The sequence below is a fragment of the Tinamus guttatus genome, unplaced genomic scaffold (assembly GCF_059628265.1).
Source record: "Tinamus guttatus ecotype Peru unplaced genomic scaffold, ASM5962826v1 Tinamus_guttatus_pri_ptg000490l, whole genome shotgun sequence".
Lineage (NCBI taxonomy): Eukaryota > Metazoa > Chordata > Aves > Tinamiformes > Tinamidae > Tinamus > Tinamus guttatus.
This window is the reverse complement of record NW_028289024.1, coordinates 181,720-207,387: the sequence shown is the minus strand read 5'-3', so window position 1 is coordinate 207,387 and position 25,668 is coordinate 181,720. Positions and strand designations below refer to the sequence as shown.

General features: G+C 54.3%; 1 protein-coding gene across 1 annotated transcript; it reads right to left on the bottom strand.

Moving 5' to 3' along the window:
- Window positions 1–5,909: 5,909 nt before the first annotated feature.
- CCDC12 (coiled-coil domain containing 12) lies at window positions 5,910–25,396 on the bottom strand. Its single transcript, XM_088533271.1, has 7 exons — window positions 25,247–25,396; window positions 12,852–12,913; window positions 8,178–8,257; window positions 6,892–6,953; window positions 6,779–6,813; window positions 6,392–6,468; window positions 5,910–6,008 (listed from the first exon to the last, which is right to left on the bottom strand). Exons 1-7 carry the CDS (start codon window positions 25,394–25,396, stop codon window positions 5,929–5,931), a joined length of 546 nt encoding a protein of 181 aa, XP_088389397.1. The 3' UTR covers window positions 5,910–5,928.
- Window positions 25,397–25,668: the final 272 nt, after the last annotated feature.

Sequence of the window (25,668 nt, the reverse complement as noted above, 5' to 3'; positions counted from 1 at the left end):
GCAAACAAGGCCCAGTGGCATCTACAACCAATATCAAGAGACTAGAAAAGCAGGTTGGAGTCCAGGGATAAGCAGACCAACCCAAGGGACCCACGGCTTGGCACAAAATTGGAAAATGATGTACACAGGGTTCTCCTGCCAACCAGCAGCACAGGAGGAGAGAGAGTCCCCACGTCTCAGTTCCAAGACCCAGCCTTGTCCATCAGGTCACAAGACACATGGAAAGGAAGTTCCACTCCTTTGCTTCCCCATCATTTGACCAGCGATAACAACTGAGAAGGATGCTGGCTGGTCCCATCCAAAGACAGGAGCGTTTTGAGGGGCTGCCAGGTCCGGTACCCCCGCAGAGGTGAGCTCTGGACACCCAGGTTGGACCCGTAGCAAGGCTGAGCCTGTAGGCATGCAAAACACCCACATGCAACACACATATACATCTATACATGGCCACGAAAACAGGTCTCCAACGACCCCATGGATTTTCCCATCTCTTCTGGGCACAACCTTGTCTTGCTCAGAGAGCAATCTGGGTGGAAATGGAGATGCTCCTTGGCTACAAGGGTTGGTTGGGCCAAGCAGCTCTGTCCACGCATGTAGGAAATAGCACTTGGAGCTGGGAAGGCTCAAGAGAGTTAGCGCAAATCAGCTCAAGGTTCTTGTTCAAAGTAACTTAGCCTAAACCATGTTAACCCCCAACTCCTGCCCATAACTTCAAGGGGCCTTAACTTGATTTGTGAAACTCGCATCTCAACCAATGAAGTTAAAACGAATTCAGACCTCTTCGATTCGGAGGGCTAATTCACCAGAGACACTAGGGAAAATTAATCCGAATTAACATCCACAGCAGATTAGTTCAACTGCATTAAAGCTCCTGTGAAGACATTCTTACTCAGAACTAAAATAGATTAATTTGATTTAGCTAAATTCACTTCCAAAGCTTGCAGGCAGTAAATCAAGATGCACTTAATCATGCAAACGGGGCTAGTGCTGCTCGGGGCAGTGAGATGATTCAGTCCACAGTTCAAGGAGAGGTTGTTTCTCGAGGGTTTTGGATAGATGTCAGATAAGACTACAAACTCCTACTGCAAATGCAGGTGTCTTCTGCTCAGTGGTTTTCATCCATCGCATGATGCGAGGGCCTTCAAGTGCTTTGCAATCAGCTCTGCATGGCCCGGAGCCCAAGGGCCTTAACCAGAACAAGATGTCCCCAAATAAGACACGCAAAGGAGGCAGAACAAATGCAGGAAAGATCCTGGGAAATCAAAGCGTGTTCCCCCTCAGCAGCTGATTGCATCCAGGAAGGCCACGAGTTGGAGTCCGGTTCCCTCTTCTAGGCCTCTGCTCCGGCCCTAGCCAAGACGGTGGCTCCTCTTGGAAGAGCAGCTCTCTTGAAGCTTCATCCATGTGTCCCAAGGCTGAGGGCATCCATCTCTGCCCCCAGAGCACCCTTGGGAAAGGGGGGGTTACGGAAAGGAATGGGAAACACACACACACACAGAGGCCCTTTAATAAATAACACGAGTGCACGCCACAAATGAAGGAGCAAGGGATGAACCTGATGACCAGCTAGACCTCATCTATCTAGTAGAACTTTCCCGATTCAGCAACCCATTTACCATCAACGATCCCCAAGACTGGGACCTGCCCCTACTCTAGGGTATAAGGCATGGAGAGCAGGACAACAGAGCCCACAACAGAGTCACTTTTTCTTCTTTTTTTTTTCCTGTTTCTTAGGATGTAGAGGAGAAAGAATCGAGTTTCCTGAGTCATAGGAAAGATCTACAGCTATTTCCACAATGACTTTGAGGTACAACTTGCAGTCCAGCGGGAAGCAAAACACAGAACAATAGATGGTAGCAAGTCCTAACACGTAAATCAGGCAAGAACTGCTTAATTATTAAAAAAAAAAAAAAGTCCACTTAGGGAGGATAATATCTGATAGATGCGTTACCCTTAACCAGACAGGACTATCTTGGATGAGCCGGCCTGGAAACTGGTGGCATGACGTGACCTCACCTCATTCCTTCATACGTCAGGACTGGACGTCACACCTGATCAGGAGCAAGATCGGGAGACCAACTCAGCCCAAAAATCTGCAAAAATCAGTGTTATCTGGGGCAGGTGCCTAGTTTGCGTTTTAGAGGAACATATTCCTCTAAAATACTTCTGCAAGCGTGGCTCAGGCGACACGCTGCATCAATCAGCTCTGTGTTTAATCCTCCTGGCACAGGGTATCACCCGGTGTCGACAGTGCCATTTAGATTGTGCCTTAAAAAATGCCATTATCTCCACTTTCTAGCCTCTCCTCGTGGATATTGGAATTGGTCTCTTGGCATGAGGGCAGCACATGCCAGATGATAGTCACTGCTGGTTTTCGAGAGAAATTGTAAATGTGGTGCTTAAAATATCCATGAAAATCTGTGCTACACCTGACTTTTCTGAGTCTACGTCCAGCTAACGCTGCCACATTCACAGTCGTGCATCAAGGGAGCCAGTTCTGCTGAGCCCGGGATGCTGCAGTTTGCACCAGTTTCTCCAGATTTTGTCTCACCAAGTTTGGGGGCCCCACTTGTGCCAGGAGGTGCAAGGGACAAAAACATTGCTGGGACCTCCTGTAGGATTTGCAGCCCCTAATTCTCCACCGACATCACCCGGGGTCCTTCCAGGAGCTGCAGCAATGGTGGTGGCTCCACCACAAAGGAGGCCACCCTGAGGGCTGCAAACAGGGTGTCCCAGAAGGTCCAAAATGCAACAGGACCAGCCCAGCTGCAAGCTCAGAGGGTGAATATGGCCCCAAGGAGCTTACCCAAGGGTGCAGCATGGAAACCAAGGGGACCACATCCAAACCCTTGGGGTGCATGTGGTGGCAGAGGCTCCTCAAGGTCACTCTGCTTCTCTCAGGCTGACATCAGATGCAGCAGCAAGAAGGACGCGCAGGGGAATCTGCATTCAGCATCTTCAGCAAATCACAGTGCACAAGCTTGTAATCAAGGATACACCTTGCTGTGCAGAATCTTCCGAGAGAACGGTTTGCCTTTCTTTGAAGAAAACAAAAAAGAAATAATACACTTTAGGTTTGAAATCACAGTTTTCCCCATGCTCCCTGGCTACGACTAAAGCGCTTTCAGAAAAAGCACAACCTAAATGAGACACTTTGACAAGGGCGACTCTTGGCATTTGCAAATCATAAACGGTGCCCATCTGCTTCCCAGAGGCATTTTGATGAGCCTGACGTGCATTTTTTTTTTTTCTATTTCATTTCATCTTGTGGAGAGCTTTGAATCTGCTTTGGTTTGAAGAAAAGAATTCAGAACCACGAGATTTCTCACAAAACAGGAAAAAAAAAGCCCTCGTTTTCTTTTCACACATACATACATATATATTTAGATAAAGATGACCTATAAAATATTAAGGCACGACTGAGATCGCCTGCCAGCAGAAAGAGTCTGGGCTCTATATTTCATTACATTAACACATGTGCCTAGTTCCAGATCTGGGATACTAGAAATAGGGATTTTTTTTTTTCCTCTTTCAGCATCTCCCGCTCAGAAATCCAGTTTTCCTTCAGGCCATTCACAGGTGCAGGGCTGGGCACTGTGCAAGGCAGCAAAGAAAACCAGGGTTAGGCTAAAACTCCCTCCAGGCCTTGAGCTCTGGTCTCACACTAGGGTCCTCGGTTCGATGCTGGGACCCCTCTTGGGCACCAGGACCCCAGTCCTATGTCAGATCCCACCTCAGGATCTCAGTCCCACGCTAGGACCCTGATCGTGCCTTGGGATCCCAGTCCTAAGCAGGGACCCAGCTCCCATCCCAGGTCCCCTGTCCCACATCAAGACCTCAATCCCGCTTTAGGATCCCCTCCTTGTCAGGATGTCTGTCCCATGCTAAAGCAAAGTCCCATGCCGTGACCCTGGTCCCTCCTGCAACGAACGGGTCTCACAACTGGCCATTTAACAGGCAGAAAAGCAGCTTGTGGGTGCAATCACCAAGGAAAATCAGGCATAACTAGAAAGAGAGAGGTGGCCGTGTGTCCCCAGGACTCCCGGTAGGTATTTTCCAGCCAGCCTGGTCCAGGTCACCAGCTGCGAGCAGCTCCGGGCAGCTGTTTCCTTCCCGGCTCTCCTGGGTTTGTCCCACCTGCAGGTTTGTCCCCCCTCTCATTCTGTTGGGGAAGAAAAAGATTACTTCAAATAAGTCGAAATAAAATAAAAAGGTCAAATACTTCTTTCTGCATGGATAGAAGCATCTGAGGTTGGATCTAGCCACAGATGGAGGAAAAGGCAGGCACGAACATGCACCAAGGGGGCGAAGGCTCAGCCGGCCCGGGGCAGCATCCGCAGCGGAATTCATTCCAGGAGCAAACAGGATGGGAGCTCGGGATCGTGCATGGAGATTTGGTGACATCTACAGGGCGTTTTACCGAGAAGAGGCCACAGCTTTGCCGAGCGCGCGCGGTCGCGCTCCAATCCGCGCTCCAATCCGCGCTCCAATCCGCGCTCCGGCACCCCTGCGGAGGAAAAGAGGGCTTCAGTCCTAGCAAATAAATAACCCGGCCTTTTATTTTTTTCTCCTGCAAATGTAAGTGCTGCAAACAGGCAGCACTGCAAAAATTTGCTATTCCAGGCGGCCGAAGTGAGGAATTCAAGGCTTGGGGCTCGCCGTTTCGGTGGCCCCCATCAGCAGCACCCGCGCCTGCACCTGGGCGCAGTGTTACGGGGCATCTAGAGCCCCTTTTGGCCCCAATCTTTAAATTTCGGAGACGACAGGGCCTTGAGACAGTTTCCCCCTCTGCAAACCCTTTCCTCCCAGCAGCTCCTGTTGCACGAGGAGGAGGATGAGGCACTCTGGGCAGAGGCAGGTTGCAACGAGCAATAAAAACGACCCTAAAATGCCCCACCGTTTGGTTGTGCTTCCATCCCTGGTGGTATCCAGGTTTCCGACTAGAAACGAAGCCTGGAGGGAGCCCAGGGCCACCCAGCAACAAGGGGGACACGCAGGAAGGTGCCCCCGAGTGCCAAGCACGGGCCAAGCTCTGCAGGACCGTGGGCAGAACCAGGACCACGGGCAGAACCAGGACCAGAGGCAGAACAAGGACCACTTAGAGCAAGAGCCGGGCTGCGGAGCTCTCCCTCCAGCAGCTCCTTCCAACAAGCAGCAGGATGTGTGTGTTAGCAAGAACAGTTCTTTTTCTTGCAGGTGAAGCCTGCTCTAAACGCTGCTGGCAAGTCCGAACCCAGCAGATGTTTTCCTCTGGGGACAAAAGCGGTTTTGAACCAAATCCCGGAGGATTTGAAGCCGGCACAGCCCACAGCACCACGGTGAAGCCAGCGTGGGCCTGGCCAAGCTCCCAACCTGCAAGATCCCAGAGCTTCCTCAGCAAAAACAGGACACCCAGGGGCGAGGGACCAGCGAATGCAGCAGCCTGGAGACAGACAGAACAAGTGATGGTTTCTACCCCGTGGGACCATTTTATTATGAAAATAACTCTTACAACCAAACTTTGTCACTTATAAAACACGCGGCACAGCCTGAAGGACCTGGAAGCTTGAGGGAACAGAACAAACCACACATCAGCTGCACCACGGGAGCCCGATGCCCGATGTAGAATGACAAGAGGTCCCGAGGGTGGTTTCTGCTGCTCTGTGGATGGTCAGTATCTTCTTTGGCACCAGCCCTTTTGCTTACACTTGCTCTGCCAGTCCAGGTTGAAGCTAACGCGGGTGTCTGTCCTGCTCCCACCAGCGTCTGCTGGCAGTGAGGTTGGTCCCAAGAAGGTGCCTGTGAAACGCTCTTCACAACCAGGCACCGTTTCGGAGTGTCTGTCCCTCTCCTTCCACGGCATTTCGCCAGCAGCAGGTCCCGAGAAGACAGGAGGTTGGTGCTGATGGCCAAGGGGGGCCCGCAGAGCCCGCGGCTGCCGCGTGGGGCTCCTCACTCAGAGTCGCTCCCGTCCTGCTTCGCGGAGCCCACGGCCGACGCCAGCTCCCCTTCCTGGCCCTTCAGCCTCTCTCCTGCAAAGGAGAAGGGAGAAGCTGCTGAGCGAGACATTCGCCGTGCCCGGGAACACGTGGGATGAGGTGGAGGACCCCAATGGCAGCCCCGAGCCCCCGAGATCCGCCACCACCCTGCTGGAAAGGCGCCTGCTCCTACAGGGACAAAGGTGACGTTTGTCCCCCCATTGCCCTGGGTCCTGCCGCATCACACGACGAGGGAGCTCCCTCTCCAGGGATTCAGAGCCAGAGAGGCTCCCTTGCCCTTTTGGGAAGGGAATCAAGCAGGAGGATCAACCTCCGCCCGTTCCCTCCCTTGCCCAACAGCCAGGCACCGAGCTCCCGACAAGGATTGTGTGTAATCCCTTGGGAAAAACCGGCATTCCCGCAGCACCGTAACGCACGGATCAGCTCGGCGATGGCTCTCTGCGTCCTCTTCTCCAGTTTTTCCAGCTTCTTGGCTACGTCTCGCTTCAAATCCCTGGGGAGAAGAACGATAAGGTCACGAATCCTCCTCCGGACACCGGTAGGAATGTGGGGGCCGCGTTACCCCTTCCAGAGGGGCAGAGCTCCCCCGGCTCCTCCTACGAAGAGCCCGGAGCAGAGGGTGTCCAGCACAGCCCACCAAGGCCACCTCGGTGACAAGCGCCCCAAAGGACACCAGGGTGTCACTCGGCATAAGGAAGACAGAGAAACAGCCCTTGGCCTGGCATCTTCCTCAAAGGCAGGACCAGCCTTCCCGTTTCCCACTTTCCCAGCAGCACAACCAGGGAAGGGCCCTTGGCACTCACCAGTCCGGCTTCCTGGGCGCCAGGTTCGCCAGGTCCTAGGGAAGAGCGGGGACACCCAGTGAGAGCCGCCGGGAACGGGGCCGCGGGCGCCGAGCGGCTCCCCGGGTACCTACCACCTCGTCGATGATGGGCTCCGGCTTGGCAGCCTCCAGCTGCTCCTTCACCTTCTCTTCCACTAGATGGGGGAACAGCATCAGCGTCAGGGCAGGACATGGGATAAGTCAAGGAACCGCCTCCCCGGAGCTCTGGGATTGCTTTGGAAAAGCCGCTAGGAAAGGCACTGCCTTGAGAGCGCAGCACGGAGCAGCACCCGCAGGCCAGGGCCTGCCTCAAATCAGCTGCCAACGACCCAAAACCACAACCACGGGGCGTGCTGCATCCACAACCCCTTCCTCTGAAGTCCACGGCACCGCCGGGCTCTGCACCTCTTCCTGGGAAGCAGCCTGGCGTTTTCCTGAAGGAGCCGCGCTCCCGAAAGCATCGACAGCTCCACGGAGAAGGAGGCAGCGCTCACACCACAGCAGCCTTTAGGCTCCCTCATTCCCAGAAATCACGATGGCAAGAGGCTAAAACAGGCCTTGATCTGACCCAACCTGCTCTTGCACTTCAGGCAAAGATTTGGGACCAACCCCAAGGTACCAGCTCAGCAGTCCTGGGTTTTCACTCCTCCTCCGTGGTCCCGGAGGCTTCATACGGAGCAAAGCGTCCCAGGAAATAGAGGGTGACAACAGGACGACGTTCATATTGCTCCGGACCCGGGAATTGCATCCAAGGGGCAGCGCGGCTCCCGAGAGGGTCTGGGTTTTACTGAAAGCAGCCAAAAAGGCTGTTCCCAATTCCCAGCCACATGCGGGCGAAGAATAGGAGGAAGTTTTAAACTTTGACAGAAGGATAAAGAAACTGCCCTGTCAGCACTCTCTCCTGCAGGCGCTTCGCCGCCAGGCACAGGCAGCCTTTTATTGAGGGCATTTTAAAGACATCTCTCCCAGGAGGACTTAATATTTCGAGCTGAAGGCAACGCCTCCCCTTTGGCTCCCTTTCAAAGGTGTGCAGGGGCTTTGTGGTGGAAAGAGCAGCTTGAACATCCCGGACTCGCAGCTAATGTGGATTTAAAGGCACTTCGAGGAGAAGAGCCCCAATGTCCCCGAGCAGCCCCGCTCCCGGGGCCCCTTCGCTCGGGCACACACCGGGTTTGAGCAGCGCAGGGCGGCTGCAAACCCAGCTGGGGAATCAAAACTAGCAAAAAAGGAGATGTGGGAGCCGCAGCGGCGAAGCGAGGAGCACGGCTGAGGCCCAGGAGGGCTCTGAGAACCTCCAGACCGCGAGGTCGGAGGAAGCTCCCGGTCCCTGTTGGCGCTGTCCCAGCTCCGTCGCGTCCCACGCTGCAGCTCCCACCCACCTGAGGCCGGCTTGGCCTGCGGCACCTTCCTCTTCTTCAGCTCCTCGTCCTCGGGATCGTAGTTCCGCAGCCGGAGCTCCCTGGAAGGAAGGGGAAGAGCACAAAGGGGTGAGAGGCGGCCCGGGCCAAAGCCAAGAGGGAGCAACCGATGGCCAGACCCAAGCTCTGACCTTCAGCCTAGCTCCCTTTTAGGTCCAGCTTAACTGGCATCAGCAGGACAGAAAGGGAGATGCTCCATTAGGAGGAGGCGACTTCCCAGCTGGGATTGCTATGCACATTGGGGCATTTATTTGCATTAAGAGGTCACATTTTGCCACGGGGACAGAGAGGAGCAAGAGGCTGGTGCCAACAGAAGTGCCACAAACACAGCGGGTTGGGGCCCAAAAGACCCCAGGATTTTTGGGGACGGACGGGGCAAAGTCCGTGCGTCAGCTCAGGGTGAAAGACGGGGAAGCAGCTCCCGGAGCTGCTGCTGGAAGGGCTCCAGGCCGGGGTGCGGCGTCAAACAGGGAGGAAAAAAGCAGGTTTTGCAGCAAGTGGGTGGCGCAGCCCGCGGTGACCGCGAGGACACCCAGAAATTCCTCCCCGCGTCCCCTCCCAGGGCGCAGGCGCTCCCTCCTCCGCGCCGCCCGCGCCAGGGCTCACCCTGTTCCTGCTCCGGCCCCGCTAATAACGCAGGGATTCAACAAACACACCAGGGAACTTCAGCTGCCAGCGGGACATTCCCAAACCCGGAGCCTTAGTCAAGGGGCCAGGAGCCCATCCTGGCTCCCAGCACTTAGGCACCACAGGCTCTCTTTTTTACCTCTCCTTTTCTCTTTTTATTCTTCTCTCTCTCCTTTTCTCTCTTTATTCTTTTCTCTCTCCTTTTCTCTTTTATTTTTCTCTCTCTCCTCTTTTTATTCTTCTCTCTCTCCTCTTTTTTATTCTTCTCTCTCTCCTTTTCTCTTTTTATTCTTCTCTCTCTCCTTTTCTCTCTTTATTCTTTTCTCTCTCCTTTTCTTTTATTTTTCTCTCTCTCCTCTTTTTATTCTTCTCTCTCTCCTCTTTTTTATTCTTCTCTCTCTCCTCTTCTCTTTTATTTTTCTCTCTCTTCTCTTCTTTTTATTCTTCTCTCTCTCCTCCTCTTTTTATTCTTCTCTCTCCTCTTTTATTCTCTCTCCTTTCCTCTTTTATTCTTCTCTCCTTTTCTCTTTTATTCTTCTCTCTCCTCTTTTATTCTCTCTCTCCTTTTTTATTCTTCTCTCTCCTCTTTTATTCTCTCTCTCCTTTTCTCTTTTTATTCTTCTCTCTCTCCTTTTTTATTCTTCTCTCTCTCCTTTTCTCTTTTATTCTCCTCTCTCTCCTTTTCTCTTTTATTCTCCTCTCTCTCCTTTTCTCTTTTTATTCTCCTCTCTCTCCTTTTCTTTTTATTCTCTTAATACAGGGTGCATTCAGTACATGACATTTAACACGAATTATTTCAACCCCAAGCGCAACCCCAATCCCTCTCCGTCCCCTTCCACGGCACCATCCTCGCTCGCCGGGGCACAGAGCCACCCCCGGGCTGAGTCCACAAGCTGAATCTGCTTCCAAAGGCTCCGATTATTTTTCCGACATCTCTGGGTGCACGTGCACAAACTGGCCTTATTTCATCCCTCTTCCTCTTCTCACCAGCACTGGGGCTGCAAAGATGCCTAGAGATGCTCCCCCCACAGCCCTCAAAGGAGACAGAGTTAAAAAAACAAATATGTATTTATGTATCTATACATATATATGTTTTTATATATATTTGTGCACGCAAAAGAAAAATATGTGCACACACCCCCACACATATACAGATATATGTGGAACAAGACGTTGCTCGTCCTCCCTGGGAGGGTTAACTAGAGTTCAGGTGTCAGCGGCGGCTCTCGCGCCGCGTTCCAGGGAGACAGCCCGGAGCCCTTCCCAGGCGGTGAATTACCGCCGTTCCCACAACAACGGGAGCGCGGGCGGCTGTTGGCAACAGGCGCCGCGGAGGAGCCGGCCCCGGAGCGCGGGACCTGCTTTAGACGATGGTCTTGCCAAAAGGAACGGCCTGCAGCTCCTTCTCCCCATCCCAGCGGGAGGAAGTCAGCATGGAAGTCGGGATGAGCTCCCTCATCCCATCAACGCGGCCAGGACGGTTGGTACCACCTCGCTGGGAGACCCTCATCCTCCTCTTCATCCTCAGCTGCCTCCCCAGGGACACGCGAGCTCCCCCTGAGAGCAGCAAGGAGCAACCGGGGCCTCATTTTGGGAAGATGGTCAAGGATCTGCTCGGATCTGCTCATCCTCGCGAGCCTGGAGCCCCTGGCCGGGGATGGAAGGGATAGGAGCAGGATAGTTGGAAAGGCCCCAGCTGAATGGGAAAAGAACGGTGCAAAACCAACCCCCCAAGACCACGTCCAAGGCTGTTTCTGCTCCCTCCTCCAGCCCCGAGGGCTCTATGGACAGACATCGTGTTCCGATGAGCGAACGACGCTCCACATCTCCGGGTGACGCATCAACGCGCCGAGGCCCCTTCCAAAGCCCTGGAGAAGAAATCCCATCTGCTTTGAGGATTTACTGCCCTTCAACCTTCTCGTGCTGCTGCAGAGCCCCTGTTTGAAGAGACTTTGTTTTCTGAGTTTGCTCAAAACCAAATGTCCTGGACAATGATTCCCACATTGCCCTTTAAAAGGGAAACCCGCGCGAGGGCTTCATTTCATCCCTCCGCCTTTCCAAAATTCCCTCCCTCGCGGGTGGTCCCGGGGAGCCGCACTCAAACATGGAAAAAGTTACTGCGAGAGGAGACACCGGGGAGGTCCCAAGTCCCTGGAGGAGCCGCAGAGCGGTGGCCTCTTCCCTGCTCCAGGATGTATCCCATGAAGGCAGGAGGAGCGGCGAGAAGGGCTGGAGAACCAAGGACCATGGAGCAGGAGACTCCAGCACCGACGCACGGGGGCTCCGCAGGTTTCCCCCAGTTTTAGTCATGGGGAGGGTGCAGTGTTTGCCCCCACGCTTCCCAATTCCTCACCCAGGGTGGAAGGCAAGGGACAAGCGGAGATTCGGAGCCGTCAGGGATATCCCGGCATCCTGCCGCTCCGAGAGCCGAGTGTGCCGGTGCGGGAACTCAGGGAATGCCCCAGAGCCGGCACGGCCACCCGGTTTCTCCTGAAGATCTCTCCAAGGAAGGCAGGGAGCAGCTTCCTGGTGGCCCTTGCAGAAGGGCTTTGAGGTCTCCCACCCTCCCTGAGGTTGTTTGAGCTTCCTCCTTTGCGCCCCCATCCTCTCCATTCGCAGCTCCGAAGACACCTGGACTTGGACCTGCCTCTGGGTGACCTCAGAACGGGAGCAACCACGATTCCCCCAGCACGAAGCCCTGCTGAGCTCCTCAGCCTGCCCGGGGCACCTTTGGGATCCCAGGGATCCCGCTAGTCAGCGGGGAAAAGGCTAAAGCTTCGGCTCCTCTTTTCCCCTCTCGGCGCCCTCCATGGATTTCTGTTTACATTCAGGGCATTCCTGGCGAGCTCAGCGCGCCCAGAGCCCAACTCCAGAGCCTGGCGCCTCCCCGGGGGCCGCCGCAAATCCCCGGAGGCGACGGCGGCTTTTCCCGAGCGGAGCGGAAGGGCCGAAGTCCATCCACACCCTGCCGGGCGCAGCTTCCAAAGGAGCCGGCGCGGGAGGGAGTTCCTGCTTGAGCAGAGCTTAAAAACAAACCAAGAGAGAAGCCCCACGAGCTGGGGACACTTAAACTCCTCGGAGAGGGGGCGATTAGAGCTGAAACGGCCGCGAAAGGATCGCGTTTTGGTTTGTTGTTTTTTCCACGGAAGGCCCCGTCAGCACTCGCTGCCGCGGCGGTACCGTGCGGCACGAGAGATAAAAAACCAGGGCCAAAAAGGGGCCGCGGGCGGCGCAAACAGGAAGCTGCCGAGAGCAGCGCGGCGGCTGCGGGGTTATAAAAGTGGCGCCCGGGGAGCTGCTGTTGCAGGGTGTGAAGCAGGGGCCGGGCTGCAGGTCCGGCGCTGGCGCTGGAAAATGAGAAGCTAAGAGGAAACAGTATTTTCATGGCACGTTAAAGCCCCCCGCCTGATTTCAGCTGCAGAAACAGGCGGTTCGACAAGCAGAGCTGCCCGGCTGGGAGGCGCGGGAGCTCCCGGGCCGGGTTGGTGATCCGCAGGGATCGGGTGGCAGCCGAGCGGCGCGGGCGCCGTTTATTCATTATTCACCGCGGCCGCGGCGCGACTCAGCCCTGTCCCAGCACGAGGGAGTCGAGAAAGCAGCTTCGAGACACTGTGACATTCTCAAGAGCCAAACGAGGCAGCATGGGCAGCTTCTGCCAGGAGAAATTCCCCATATGGGGCAGAACTGAGAGCGTTCGGGGTGGCCAGGGGGTTATTCCACTCTCCGTGGGCAGCTCGAGTTCCCTGTAGAGGAGGTTGCAGGAGACTGTCCTGCGATTCCAGGCTGAACTTCATCCCTCCATCCTTTCCTAAGGAACTTACCCACGGTGCGCTCAGCTGGTCCCCGGCACAGCTGCACATTTCAAGTCACTGACACCAAGAGATTAAATTCACATACGCCCAAACTTCGGCATGTCAGAATCCCAGGAAAGCTCTTAATTAGCAAACGAGAGACCAGCACTGGAATAATACACCCGTAAGGGACAAATGGGAATAAATAAATAATTACTTGTGCCTGACGGGCTCCTCTTCCTCATCTTCTCTGAGCTGCTTCTTCTCACCGTCCTTATTCTGGAAGAGAGAAAAGAGGATCTGTGAGGCCTGGGCCTTTCTGGAAATCACAGGGAGCAAATAAAAACCCTGAGCAGGAGGCCCGGGGCGGACACACATCCCCAAACCTTCAGGATCGCCACAGATACTGCTATTTTGGCTGCAGGGAGCTATAAACAAAACACATTAGTTTGTTAAACCTCCTTGCAAAAGCCCCGCGTGCCCCGTGGCTGAACGAAGCACTCGGCACCAAACACATCCGTGCTTGTTTTGCCACCTAAAAAGCACCAAGGTGCCAAAGGTATTTGCCAGCAAATCCTATTTCCAGCCCCCGAAAGGATCGGGAAGGTTTCCCAGGGCAGCAGGTGGCTTGCGGTGCCTTTCTGGGGTACCTGCCTTTAACCCGGGTTACAAAACAGCGTCTTGAAAAGTAGGTGACGTGCGAGCAGCGCCGAGGCAGGAAACGGTTCAGCTGCGGTTCGGGCCCGTCTTGCGCTTTGCTCTCGCTAGAGTTTTATCTGGAGCGGTTATAAGCAGGTTCTCAAAGGCTAAGAAAGATAACACAGGGCCAAAAATACCCACACTGAGCTGTGGCTGCTCTTCCCGTGACAAGACTGTAGTTTTCACACTGCTCCAAATTCTTCTTCGCCTCAGAACTTGAAATAATTTGATATGAGAAGCCTATCACTGTCCTAGGGCTTTAGCCCCTCTCTGCCAGGTAGATTCTGCAGTTTAATGCCCGTTAGCACCCAAATCTCTTCTGAAGTCCTGCTGATATAGAAGGAAGAAGAAATAAATACATAAATTTAAATGCGCTGCCACCAACGCGGTGCAAAAAGCCCCACAGTATTTGCAACCCAAGGTCTCATTCTGCTACAGCTGTCCTGGAAATACCCTGTTGGGCAGCCTGGGGTGACAGGGGAAGGGGTGCCACAGTCTCCCTGGGGATATTCCACGTTGGAAAGAGCAGGAAGGGGCCTGAAATAGAGGCTGCAGGTTCATAAAGGTGCAAAGGGAAAGGTCTGAAGTCGGGCTCCCACGCAGGAGGAATTAAGGCCGGTTCCCCGTTTGCAGCCCGCTCCGCCGACAACGTTTCGGTTTCGTCAGCGCGGTGGCCGAAACCAGAGCAAGCCCCAGGGCTGAGGCGACACGTGCTGAACGGGCCCCGGAGTCCAGCGGCCACCGTTGGGCACCGTTTGGCACCGACTCCCCTAAACACCGCAGCCGAGGGAGGCTGTTTGCGCGCGCGGCTCCGTTTCCGCCGGCGCGAGGAGCGCTCGGCGTCCCGGCTTGCTCAACACCCCCAAGGCCGGGCGTCCTCGCGCCGCGGCGCGTCACGGGGCCGGCCTCGTTGAGCAACGCGGGGAGGGTCCCTCAAACGCTCGGTTTGGGCTTCATCTCTGTCCTCTTTCCAAGCAGCTGCCCACGCTGCGCTTCTCCGGGCACCCACGCGCGGCTCCACCAAGCACCTCGCAACAGCGGCGACGGCCTCGGGGCCACCTCACTCGGCCTTCTTCACTCAAGACCTTCATCATCCTCACGGCGGCCCCGTCACAACGGGCATTTGGACGGCCCAACACGGCGCTTGGGTCACCCGCCGGGTGCTCGGGTCCCCCTCGGGTGCTTCCCACAGGTGCGCGGCCGGAACTCGACTCTCCCCGCTTTTCGGTTCAGCTTCCTCTTCTCACATCTGGAAAAGGGCAGGCCTCGCGCCGCAGGAGGAGCCCAAAATAACCCTCGTGCTGCTCTACCCTCGCGCCAGCGATTCCTCTTTTCAGAGCCCCCCAGTGAGGTGTTTATCGCCGGCTGCAACTCGTGCGATTGGAGACACGGTCTACAAGACCCTTTGCCAAGCAAAGTCATTCCCGTCCTGCTGCCTCCGGGGAGGAGACAGCCTAAAGACAAACTGGATGTGGAAGAGCTCGCTTGCTCCTAGGCTCCTGCTGCTCCATTCTCGACATCTCAGCCAGCGAAGAGGTGGGAGACGAGGAGAGGCCCAAGCGCTGCCTGTTCGGGCACGCACCCAAGATTTGCATCAGGTTGTTCAAGGAAGGGTGGCAGCCTGCAACGCCTGCAAGGCCCTCGGCAAGCTTGGGAGGGGAGCAGGTAAAAGCCTACGTCCTTGGCCTCGAATATTCGGGGAGTTACACGTCATTAGAAAGGTTGCGAAACGCGGGCTACGAGCCAGGTTATTTGGTCGGCAGCGCTGGGTCGAGAAGAACGGATCTGTCCACACGTCATTCAGGCAAGGTGGACAACACAACTAAGCCCTAACGTGCATCAGGAGGGCAGTGAGGAGAGAGGCTGCTGGAGCATCACGATGTAGAGAAACGGGCTCGGGTACCAGCGAGACGAGTGCCAGCTCTGGTGCATATAGGTAATATACTCAAAACTTTCTCCTGGGATTCCCATACCTTATCCCAGCTTCTCTTCCTGCTAGGATCCTGCCCAGGTTGTCGCTTTGCATCACATCCTAAGCCTGAAAGCCAAGAGTGTCATTTCAACCATCCAATCTGACTTAACGGAGGCACTGGAGATCTGGGAGGTCTCTCCCAGCTATCCCTATACGGGACAGGCATCCAAGTGGAACGTTGTCTCCAAGAAAAGCCAAAGGAGACAACCTGCTCCTGACGGCAGCAGATGGAGCATCCATTCCACTGGGAGCGTGGCTGAAACCTGCACAGTGACACGGTTTTCTTCCAGCTGTTGGTTCCTGTCATCGTCTGCCATTAAAGACTGTGCCTGGAGCTGCTGCCTTTGGAGGACGAGGACGCCCGGGCACTTACCAGGATGAGAACAGGCATGGAGAAACCACCAGGATGAGCTGCCGGAATCAGGCACTGCGGGTGGTTCTCCTCATCCACATGCTGATTTTTGAAGATGCCTTAAAACACCAACACTGGAACAGCAGCGAGGGGCTCACCTGGTCACGGGAGGTGCGGAAAAGCAGTATCATAGAATCACAGAATGCTGAAGGTTGGAAGGGACCTCTAGGGATCATCCAGTCCAACCCCTGCACACACAGGGTCACCTAGAGCACGTGGCACAGGACTGCGTCCAAGCGGGTTTGAAGATCTCCAGAGAAGGAGACTCCACAACCTCTCTGGGCAGCCTGTTCCAGGGCTCTGGCACCCTCACTGGGAAGAAATTTTTCCTTAAGTTCCTGTGGAACTTTTGGTGTTTCAGTTTGGGGCCATTTCCTCTAGTTCTGTCGGTGGCCACCAGTGAAAAGAGGCCGGCCCCATCCTCCTCACTGCCTCCCTTGAGGTACTTCTAGACACTGCTCAGGTCCCCTCTCAGCCTTCTCTTCTCCAGGCTGAACAGGCCCAGCTCCCTCAGCCTCTCCTCATAGGGCAGATGTTCCAGGCCCCTGATCATCCTTGTAGCCCTGCGCTGGTCTCTCTCCAGCAGCTCCACATCCCTCTTGTCCTGTGGAGCCCAGAACTGGACACAATACTCAGAGTATCCACCTCGCTTTGTGCACAAATCCAGGATTCAGCAGTGGCCTTTTCATCTCCTGACTCCCAGAGGGCTCCGTCACCCGCTGCTGCCCTGACCTTGGGGCTCTGAGTCACCTGGCCACGGGGAAGCGGAAAGTTCAGCCGCCCGTTTCCAAGTGACAGATGGAAACACTGGGGGCACAGGCCCCACCAACGCGTCCCAACACGTCTGTTGGGTGACAATTCTCCACTGAGACCTCTCGGCTCCGGGTCACCTTGTCAAGCCCTTCCCCTGCCTTCTCAGGGGCAACCTGAGCGCTCACATTTGGAGCCAGCGCGTGCTGCAAAAAGCAGCTTTTCCTAAAGCAAATTCCCGTGCCAAGAGTGATGCTGCCTTTTCCTTGCTCTTAGGAGAACAGGGATTTGTAAAGTGTTTTATTCACCATTGAGTGACAGCCTAACTGGCTTCACCCACGTTACCCCTCTTACCTTTAACAGGGGTATTTCAATCGCACCCTTCCAGCCCTTTGGAATTGATCCAGTAATCAGGAAAGATCAAATCAAAACGCAGCGGGTGAGCAGCCTCTTCAACTGATTATTTAAAGATTCTGGGGTGCAAATTACCTGCCAGGCCTGATTGTAAGTGTTTTTGCTAGATGTCTAACATCCTCTCATCACTGTTGGCCTGCAAAGCAGCTCGTCATCCTGTGTGACACCAGGAGGTCACTTCTTTCAAACACGCCTTGAGAATTGAAGCTCATTTTGCTGCTCTTCACCATCTCCTGAAGGTTCCTGTCTGAAGAACCGTCTGCTGCCTGCTCAGAACTAGCCTTTACCCAGAGCAGCAATTACCAAATTGAGGTGTTTTGACCATCTCCATCCGTTCCTCCGCAGCTCGAGCGCTGCTGCCCCTTCCAAACCCCTTGGCTACTGCACACCAGGATTAAATGCAACCCGGCCGTGCCGAGCAATCCATCATCAATCCCAAAAAGCCAGCAAAACAGCCCGAGTCTCCTCTATTAATTGGAATTAATACCAACTTCTTGTCTTGGAGCAAAGGCTGGAATACTAATGACGCCCTTATCTTTCATTAGGGCTTAGAGGATGGTCATGCTACCAGATAATTGCTTCTTTGGCCAAATAAGTGTCTCTTATTGAGGAAGCAGAAAGAAATAGATGCTCCAAAGCTCCATCCTGGGCCTTTTTACTTACTGCTTTGCAGAGATTTACGTCTAGATGTCCCTGAAGCTTGGCGAGGAGCAAGATGTGCAGCCTTGTTCCCACCTCACCACTTTCTGGGGATGTTCTTGGCCTTCTTGGGGCTGCCAAGAAAACTAAGAGCTAGGAAATGTCTCTTGATGGCTTTGAGTAACTCCAGGTTTCTACTGGCAATAATAAAACACATCTTAAAAGTAGCTCCAGATTCAATTCTGTTACAAGAAGCCAAAAAATGAAGAATGAGCTGTAAAATTTTACAGCAAGAAGTTCTGAACTTCAAAATATCACTAAAGACAAACCCGAGATCCACCGGTATTTCCCAACAAGCTACTTAGCAGCCGTTTGCTCACTGCAACCTTGCAGCAATTGTGCAAAAAAAGGATTTTTAAGAGCCTGAGCTCCTGTGTCCCTGCTGCCTTTTGCCTTATTGAAGTCATAATCCTGGTTCAGTCACCGCTGGTTGCTATGGAAATGGTTAAATCGGAGATTGAACGGGGCGACTTCACGGAAGAAAGCAACCCAAGGAGCAAAACAGCCTCCAAATATCAACCTTTGTTGATATCAACACCTTTGTTTTTGCACCAGGGCCTCCAAAAATCCCTTTCCCTCTGCAAAACAGCAGGTCTCTGTCATGCTTTTCTAATTGTGTTGTTTATAAGCAAACACAAGTATTTCTTCCCTTCAGATAACGCTAAATAATTGCAAAATAGAGGTGTTGGCTGCTTTTAAATCGAGCTGTTCTTGTGATTTCAGGCGCTGGTTGCACTGCAAGGACTGGTGCACGCGCTTGGCAAAGGCACCAACTTCTTAATGCAGAAAGTGCAGTGAAAACAGGCAAGTTTCGATTAGATACAGAAAGTCTGAGGGGAGGAAACGGATAGTTCTGGCAGGAAGAAGATGACATTGCAAAGTGCAAGCGCTGTTTTGGGTCCTGGGGAGCTGTGAACAGACTTCGCCCACCCGATGCAGGAGAAACTTCACTTCTCCCTTCCAAGCAGGGCACTGTCAAAGCAAAAACCAGCTCAAAAGCGAGCGGAAGGTTTTAACCCCTCACTGCTGCTTTCTTAAATCAGAATAATTCCTTCCTAGCACACAGGAGAGGAGCAGATCCCTCAATTCCAAGGCACCAGCGGAGCGGGATGCTATTTGCTACCTTGGGGAACGTTTTCCTGGAGGGACGAGGGGGCCACGCTTGGGTTTTAGGAGCAGCTAAGCGGGTTAATCCGTCACCTCCGAGCTCGGGGCCAAAAGCAGAAACAAAACCTCACACGGTTTCACTTCTCCTCCAGAGAGCAGCTACAACCGGCCTCGTGTTCAGGCACCAAGACCTCGCCGAAAGGTGAAGCGTTTGCCCGAGGAGGAGCCTGCGCGCACGGGCCTTCTCCAGCGCTGCATTTATTTAAAAAAAAAAACGAAAAAAAGAAAGAAAAGCACCTCGGTTAGATCCCGCTTGCCGCGGGACAGCCCCGCCGCTGAACCTATTTTTTCTGCCGTCTCTTTTTCGCGAAGGGCACAAAAAAGCCCGTTGAACAGCAAGGCCGGGCGGCCCCACGGGTGCAGCTCCCTGCCCACAGATTTGTTTTCTCCCCCTTGGCATTTGACTCTGCTCTTGGAGGTGGAAAGACGCCGGGGAACTCGGGGGCTTGCAGAGACTCCCAGAGCCTTCTGCTCTGCCTCGCTAGCCCGGCAACCTGCTTGGACAGACTTTAAAGAAAACCCCTCCGTGGCTACCAGCAACCCAGCGCTCACATCATTCCAGCAGCAAGAGCTGAATTCCCTGTCCGTGAAGTTAGGAAAGCTCCAAGAGGCGAAGGGAATACAGACCCAGGGAGTAACTCCTGTCCCAACATCCACCCGTGTCCAGAGCGGGACATCCAGCCTCAAGAAGGGGCAACGGCACCGAGCTGCACCAAAAACTTATTATTTTCTACAGAAGCCCCCCATAAACCAAGCCCTGAGCGGGTGTTTTGTCCTCGCCAGGATGACTTTCCTGCATTCCTGTTACCACAGCAACTGCTTTCCCGGCCCCTTCGCACTTGGCTTGCAGGAACGCGCTTTGCTGCAGGAAAACGGGAAAAACAACGGAGAGGGAAAACAGGGCACGCTCGAGCGCGGAGCCGGGGTCCGCGGGATCCATGGGATCGAGACACCTGCCGAGGGAAAGACTTGGTCAAAACTGCATTTCCAATGAGGGGGAAACACAGGGAAGCGACGGGGCCAGGGAAACCCTTCCTGGCTGCCCCGAGTGCTCGAGATCAGCCAGTCTTGCCCCAAAAGCTCCCGCGTCGCCGCTTTCCGAGCGCCATTTGAGGCATTTTGGTAGCACAGAAATAGCCCCGAGGCTATTACGTTCCTCAGGTCACTGCGTGAGACGTCCGGCCATAAATATACATGCAACATCCCTGCACAAGGTCTATTTATAATTGCAAATGCTAAATGCTGCTTTCAAAGCGGGCTAGCAAGGAGCCTTTTTTCCATCCGAATGCTGCGAGTGAGACAAGGCTACCAGAGAGCAAACGGGAACCCGGCCACGGGAACGGCGGCTCAAGAGCCCCACGTGCTTTTATATCATACACAAAATTCCGAAATGTGTGTGTGTACAAGCACTTCCATAGAAACCCAAAACACAACCATCCGCTCCGGACGCGGATCCTGCGGACAAAAGATGCCTGGGAAGGGGCTTTGCGCTTCCCCTCGCTGGTTTGCGGGGAAGAGGGGATTGCTGCTCATTCTTTGGCTATTTCCCCGGTTATTTTTGTGCCACGAATTGGTGGCTGTCACATCCCACGGCCTCGGGGAGAGGAGAGCCCACGTGTCCCGCACGCACCCTCTGCCTTTCCTTCCTTTCCTCCTCATTTCCAGACCGGCTCCGTTTCCTTCACAAGCAGGAAACCAACCACTACAAAGCAGGTGTTTTGGGAGAACTCTCTTTAAACCATTCACTTCTGACAGAAAAGGGGAGCAAGCAGAAACACAGCACCAGTTTTCAGCATCTTCCCCTCGCTGCTAGCACTTTCCTAGGCCCCAAACTCCCCCAAACACTCCCAAACCGCCTGGATTTTTAGCGGCACGACCTCGGATTTAAGGCTGGAGATAACACCCTTCTCCCCAGGGACCAAGGGGCGTTCCCGCTGTTTCCTTACGGCTTTGTTTCCCACCGACGGGAATAACCTGAGGTTGTGGGCACCAAGCCACGGGCGTCCCGAGAGACCCAGGAGCAGCAGCAGCACTAAAGGCACAAATAAATAACGTGTCTCTGGCTACGCAGCTCCGGACGCTCTCGGGATGTGTCCGAGGCGCCCGTCAACGTCGCTTCTCTGTTTCAAAGCTACAGCTTTCCCGATGAAATAGTTACCCTTGAAACGCCCGTGCCTCACAATTTGCATGTGCCGTATTCGTGGAACCAAAGGGAATTAGGAAAACAATGTCAAGCCCCAGGTAAAAATAAATTAAAGAAAAAAGCTACCAGGGAGTTGCCAAACGTGAAGAAAAAGCTTCTAAAGCTTCAAAACCTGAATCTGAAAGGCAGACAAATGATTGCGTGGAAAGAGAAGTTCCAGGCCAACCTTAAACTCTGTTACTCGTCATCATGTTGAATTTAAACACAAGGTGCTAAGTCGAAGAGCTCAGGACTCTGCTGATGTTCCCTGCAGCAACTGCCAGGCATTTCCTTGGAGAAGGCACACGAAGGAAATTCCTGCAGGAATTCCCACCTCTCACTGCACCGGGATGAAGCTGGTCAACGCAGAGGAGAGGAGACATGCAGCCTCAGAGGTTTTATTTTTAACAGGAAAGGAAAAAAGCTACCCCAAAAGACTATTTTAACAAGCAAAGGAACAAATGAGAGACAAGTTTATTCATTCGAGATTAATGAGAATCAGGAAAACTCAGATCTCAACCTCTCTGCCACTTTCCTGCATGAGGTTAACCCTCCTGTTACGAGGCTCCCACTGGGGTTTATTCCACGACAGCGGCTTCACACGGAAGAGGAGGAAAAATAAACACGTGGCCTCCAAATCCCCCCCTTCCAAGGGCAGCCCCACGGTCGCTCCCCTGCTCCGCTCCAATCCCTGCTGCTAAAAACAAGCGGCGGTGGGAAAAGCCCTCAGCTTCCTGCAGGAAGGATAACAACTCGCTCGCTGCTTCCCCTCCTTGCTTGCCCCCGAGGAATGAGCTAGCTGCCCTTTACTAAAGACACATATTTTTAACGAAAAATTCCTCCCCAAGGCAAAAAAGGCAGTTGTGTAGGACACAATCGCTCTGCTGGGATATCTAAGTCAGATAAAAGGGCTGAACTCTTCCCGAGATCTTTTACAAGCACCGTTTTCCCTATAACGGATGAGCCAGGAATCTGGTTATCTTCCAAGGAGATAGTTCTGTATTTTTAACAGACGCCAGCTCCAAATTACTCGGTGCTTCCAGACATATCCCAGGACCTGCTGGTAAAGCACGGAGGGGAAAAACCACCAGGACGTGGCTGTTTTAAGGCTCTTCCAGCCCGGAATTGGCCACGCTGCAGCCGAGCGAGGTGTTTGTCCCGCTCCAAAACAGACCCAAGCGCGTTGGAAAAGCAGCTTCAAGGGCAAGCAGGAGGCCAAACGTTTACAGTCGCGGCTAACGATGGTTAATTATCAACCTGCTCGTCAGAAGGCGGTCATTATGGGAACCCAGCTCCTCGCAGGCAGGCAGCTTGGATTAGGGATCTCCAGAGGTCCCTTCCAACCCCAACCCCTCTGCGTTCCCCATGCGACAAGGTTTACCTTAAGCTCGCTCCCGATGCCTTTTCCTAGGAATTTCCAAAGGTTTCTAGGCATTGGGCTACTGATTTTCCCCCACGTTTGCCTTCTGCTGTTAGAGATAGATCTTTTGGGGTCCAAAAAGCAAGGACAAACGAGGTTTCAGTGGGCAAGATTCGTGCAGAAACTAAACAAAAACGTTTTGCTGCCCTTCGCCAGCGAGTGCACATGGATCAGGGGGTAAAAACGGTCTCAAATAACAACCTCATACACAGGGAGAATCCCAGCGGCCAGAAGAGCCAACTGGTACCGCAGTGCTGTCTGAACACGTTAAAAAAATAAGAGTTTTACCAGAGTTTTCCCTCCCAGAGAGGGAAACAGCGCGGAAGGACGAACCACACACAGAGCCGAGAGGGACAGGGACCAAGTTGCAGGTCTGGGCAAGCGGCTGTTTAATTTTCCAGCCACAACGACCACAGCCCTGCAGCAACCTGGGGCACCGGGCACGCTCAGCAGCAGCCGCAGGCCATTTCGGGTTCATTTGTGTTGCCTTTGTTTTCTTTTTAAAGAAAGGAAAAGTTGCAAACTTAAGATTACAGTTAAACGACACAAAAATGCACTTTTTGTCAGAATGGGAAGCAATCTTCGATATGCCAACAAGTTGGAGTTGGGGTTTGTAATAAAACAAGTTTGATTACTTGCTGCTGAAAGGGAATTTTATTGAATTTAGGAGGGAAACGGTCTCTCTGATACAACAGCCTTCAAACCGGGAGCTTTGCTGGTTGTGGGGCCAGAGATTTAACCCAGCGTTGGCCCACGTAGGGTTTTCAACACGGTTGTATTAGCGAGTGTTGACTGACGTTTCTCAGGTGTCAGTTATACCTGGAACTGAGGCCACCACACGGTTTTGGGTAAAAATCCCATCTGTCTGGGAACGCCGCTCCGGAGAGACCTCGGGATGGTGCAGGAGGCCGCTCCAAGCTCGAGGCCAGAGAAAATAAATAAGCTCAGTAACGAGTGCCATTAGGTCACGCCAAGAGAAGGAGCAAAGCACCAGGCACGAGGGGCAGTTCACTTATAGAGAGGACTGGCAACCACAAACGAGCTTTGACAGCCAAAAAAGGCTCATGTGGCCCAAGGGAGAACGCAGAAAAAGATAAAAAATACACAGGAAACGCTGTGGCCCCAGGTTTTCAGACAAATACGGACTTTATAACCCAGAATTTTAACCTGGGAGCCCAAGGGAGCTGTAACATCACACAGCCACAGCACAATTAGTGTTTCTTGCAGTTATCTGCATGAGGGAACATCCAAAACCAATTTCCAAGGGGGCTTAAGGAAATGATACAGATGAGCAGACTTTGAAGAGCTAAAACACACAGGCTAAGGACGTTTAATTCCATGAGATCCATCCAGCCTGTTTCTGGTCCCAATTTACAGCCGCAGCAAGAAGCAATTTCACAGCAGTCCCTTTTCCTGGGGAGCCACAAAGGGGTCAGTGCAGGGCTGAGCCAAGAACACAGTTTTGCACAGGGTAAAAAATTGGTGTTAGCTCTGAGGATGCAGTGATGGGACAGAAATACAGTCACCATTTAGTTTACACTGGAAATACAATTTAAAAAAAAAATGAAAATTGATGCAGGTCGCATGATGGGGATGCTTAAATTCCTCCAGTTTACTGCATTTTCCTTCTATCACCAACTAAAAATTAGATTTTTCCCCCTTCCAAGCTCATCATTCAGAAATGCAACAAGAACCACCAGTCAAAACAAGTTTTCTGGGTGAACATTCATTCCATCATGAAGCTTTTTGGAAAATAAATCCTTAAGAATTTAACCTAGACACAGCATGGATGCAAGATCTGCACTAACTGCAGCAACATCCTGGCTCCAAGCACCCTGTGGAAAAGCTTCCTGCCACAAGGAACGACTTGAGATGACCCTTGGATTTCACTCCGAGGGGTAGGAAGAAGGAGATGGATTGGAGGATGGTGCTTGGAAGTCGCTCTGTCTGGATCGGTCCCTGCATGGGGAGCACGGAGAGAAGAGCGGCTTCTTGGATGGAGCTTTGGAATTGCTGTCCCAGCTCCTTATGGGAATCCTTCTCCGAGCTCTCACGCTTTTCCCTGCTCTTACTGACCATCTCTGCAGCCCCCGCAGAAAGAACCCCAAAATCCAGGGGTGCCGCAACGGGTAGGACACAAAACCTGCCGTTTCACAGCTGCCGTTTCACACAAAGGCCAAGGACACGGGGCAGAAGCGAGGGGGAGCCCGAGGGGGCCACCAGGGAGCTGGACGGGTCCCCAGGGTCGAGGGGCCCCCCGTGCCCTTCGCTCCAGCAGCCCCGGCCCTCCCGCCGGGCGCAGGGCTGGGCGCCCATCCCGGCTCCTCTCCCCGCATTCCCAATCCCTCGGGTACGGCTGCCCGCTCTGCAGGCTCCTCACCCCCCTCGGCTCCTCGGCCTGGGTGTCCCCTCACCAAGGGGGTCCCTCCCTGCCCCCCTCCAGCCTCTTCTTGTTCCCTCCCGTGCCCCAAAACCAGGTCCCCCCCAACCACTCTCTGTCCCACGACCCCCCAGAGCCCCTGGGTCCCCCCACTTCCAACCTGCCCCACATCCCCCCCTAACGCCCAGGGCTTCTGAGCCTGGAGGACTCATCCCCCCACAACCCACCCCCCAATCAACCTCCCTACCCATAGAGGAGATGCAGGGGCGCCCCCCCCCCCAAAAAAAAACACTTCTTGGGACCCCCCAATCAGCCTCACTGCCTATAGAGGAGGTGTAGGGGCACCCCCCCTTCCCAAAACACTTCTTGGGACCCCCTCGCTGTGTCCGGCCCCTCCAAGGGACCCCCCAAGGGCCTCGTTCCGCCTCACAGCCCCGACCCAAGCCCCATAGCGAACAGGCCTCCCCCCCCGCGCAGGCCTGGCCCGCCGCCCCAGCGGCGCGCGGGACGTGCCCACCTGCAGCGTGCGCTGCCGCAGGGCCCGCAGCCGCTCCTGGCGGCGCCGCGCCTCCTCCTCGAGCCTCCCCAGCACCGGGGCCGCTGCCGGGACCGGTACCGGGGCCTGGACCGGCACCGGGGCCTCCGCGCCGCCCGCGGGCGCCGCCATCTTCCCACGTGCGGAGCGCCGAGCGCATCGATGGATGGAGGGGGGCGGGGGGAGCAGGGGGCGGGGCGGGGGCGGGGCCTGCGGGGGGAGGGGGGCGGCGGGGGCCGCGCAGGTGCTCGGGGCTGCGGCGGGGAGCGCCGAGCGGAACCGAACCGAACCGAACCGGGCCGGGCCGGGACGGGACGGGACGGGACGGGGCGGACCGGACCGGGACGAGACGAGGCGAACCGGAACGAAAGGAGGAGAACCGCGCCCCGAGCAGCCGAGCCGCC

What these genes read in the sequence shown, in the direction of transcription:
- CCDC12 (XM_088533271.1), bottom strand. Translation starts at nt 25,396, where the DNA reads ATGGCGGCGCCCGCGGGCGGCGCGGAGGCCCCGGTGCCGGTCCAGGCC. An exon ending in GCAGGCCAAGCCGGCCTCAG is followed by an intron (nt 6,954 to 8,177) that starts GTGGGTGGGAGC and finishes TCCCCCATCTAG; the next exon opens with TGGAAGAGAAGGTGAAGGAG. An exon ending in GCGCCCAGGAAGCCGGACTG is followed by an intron (nt 6,469 to 6,778) that starts GTGAGTGCCAAG and finishes TCTTCTCCCCAG; the next exon opens with GGATTTGAAGCGAGACGTAG.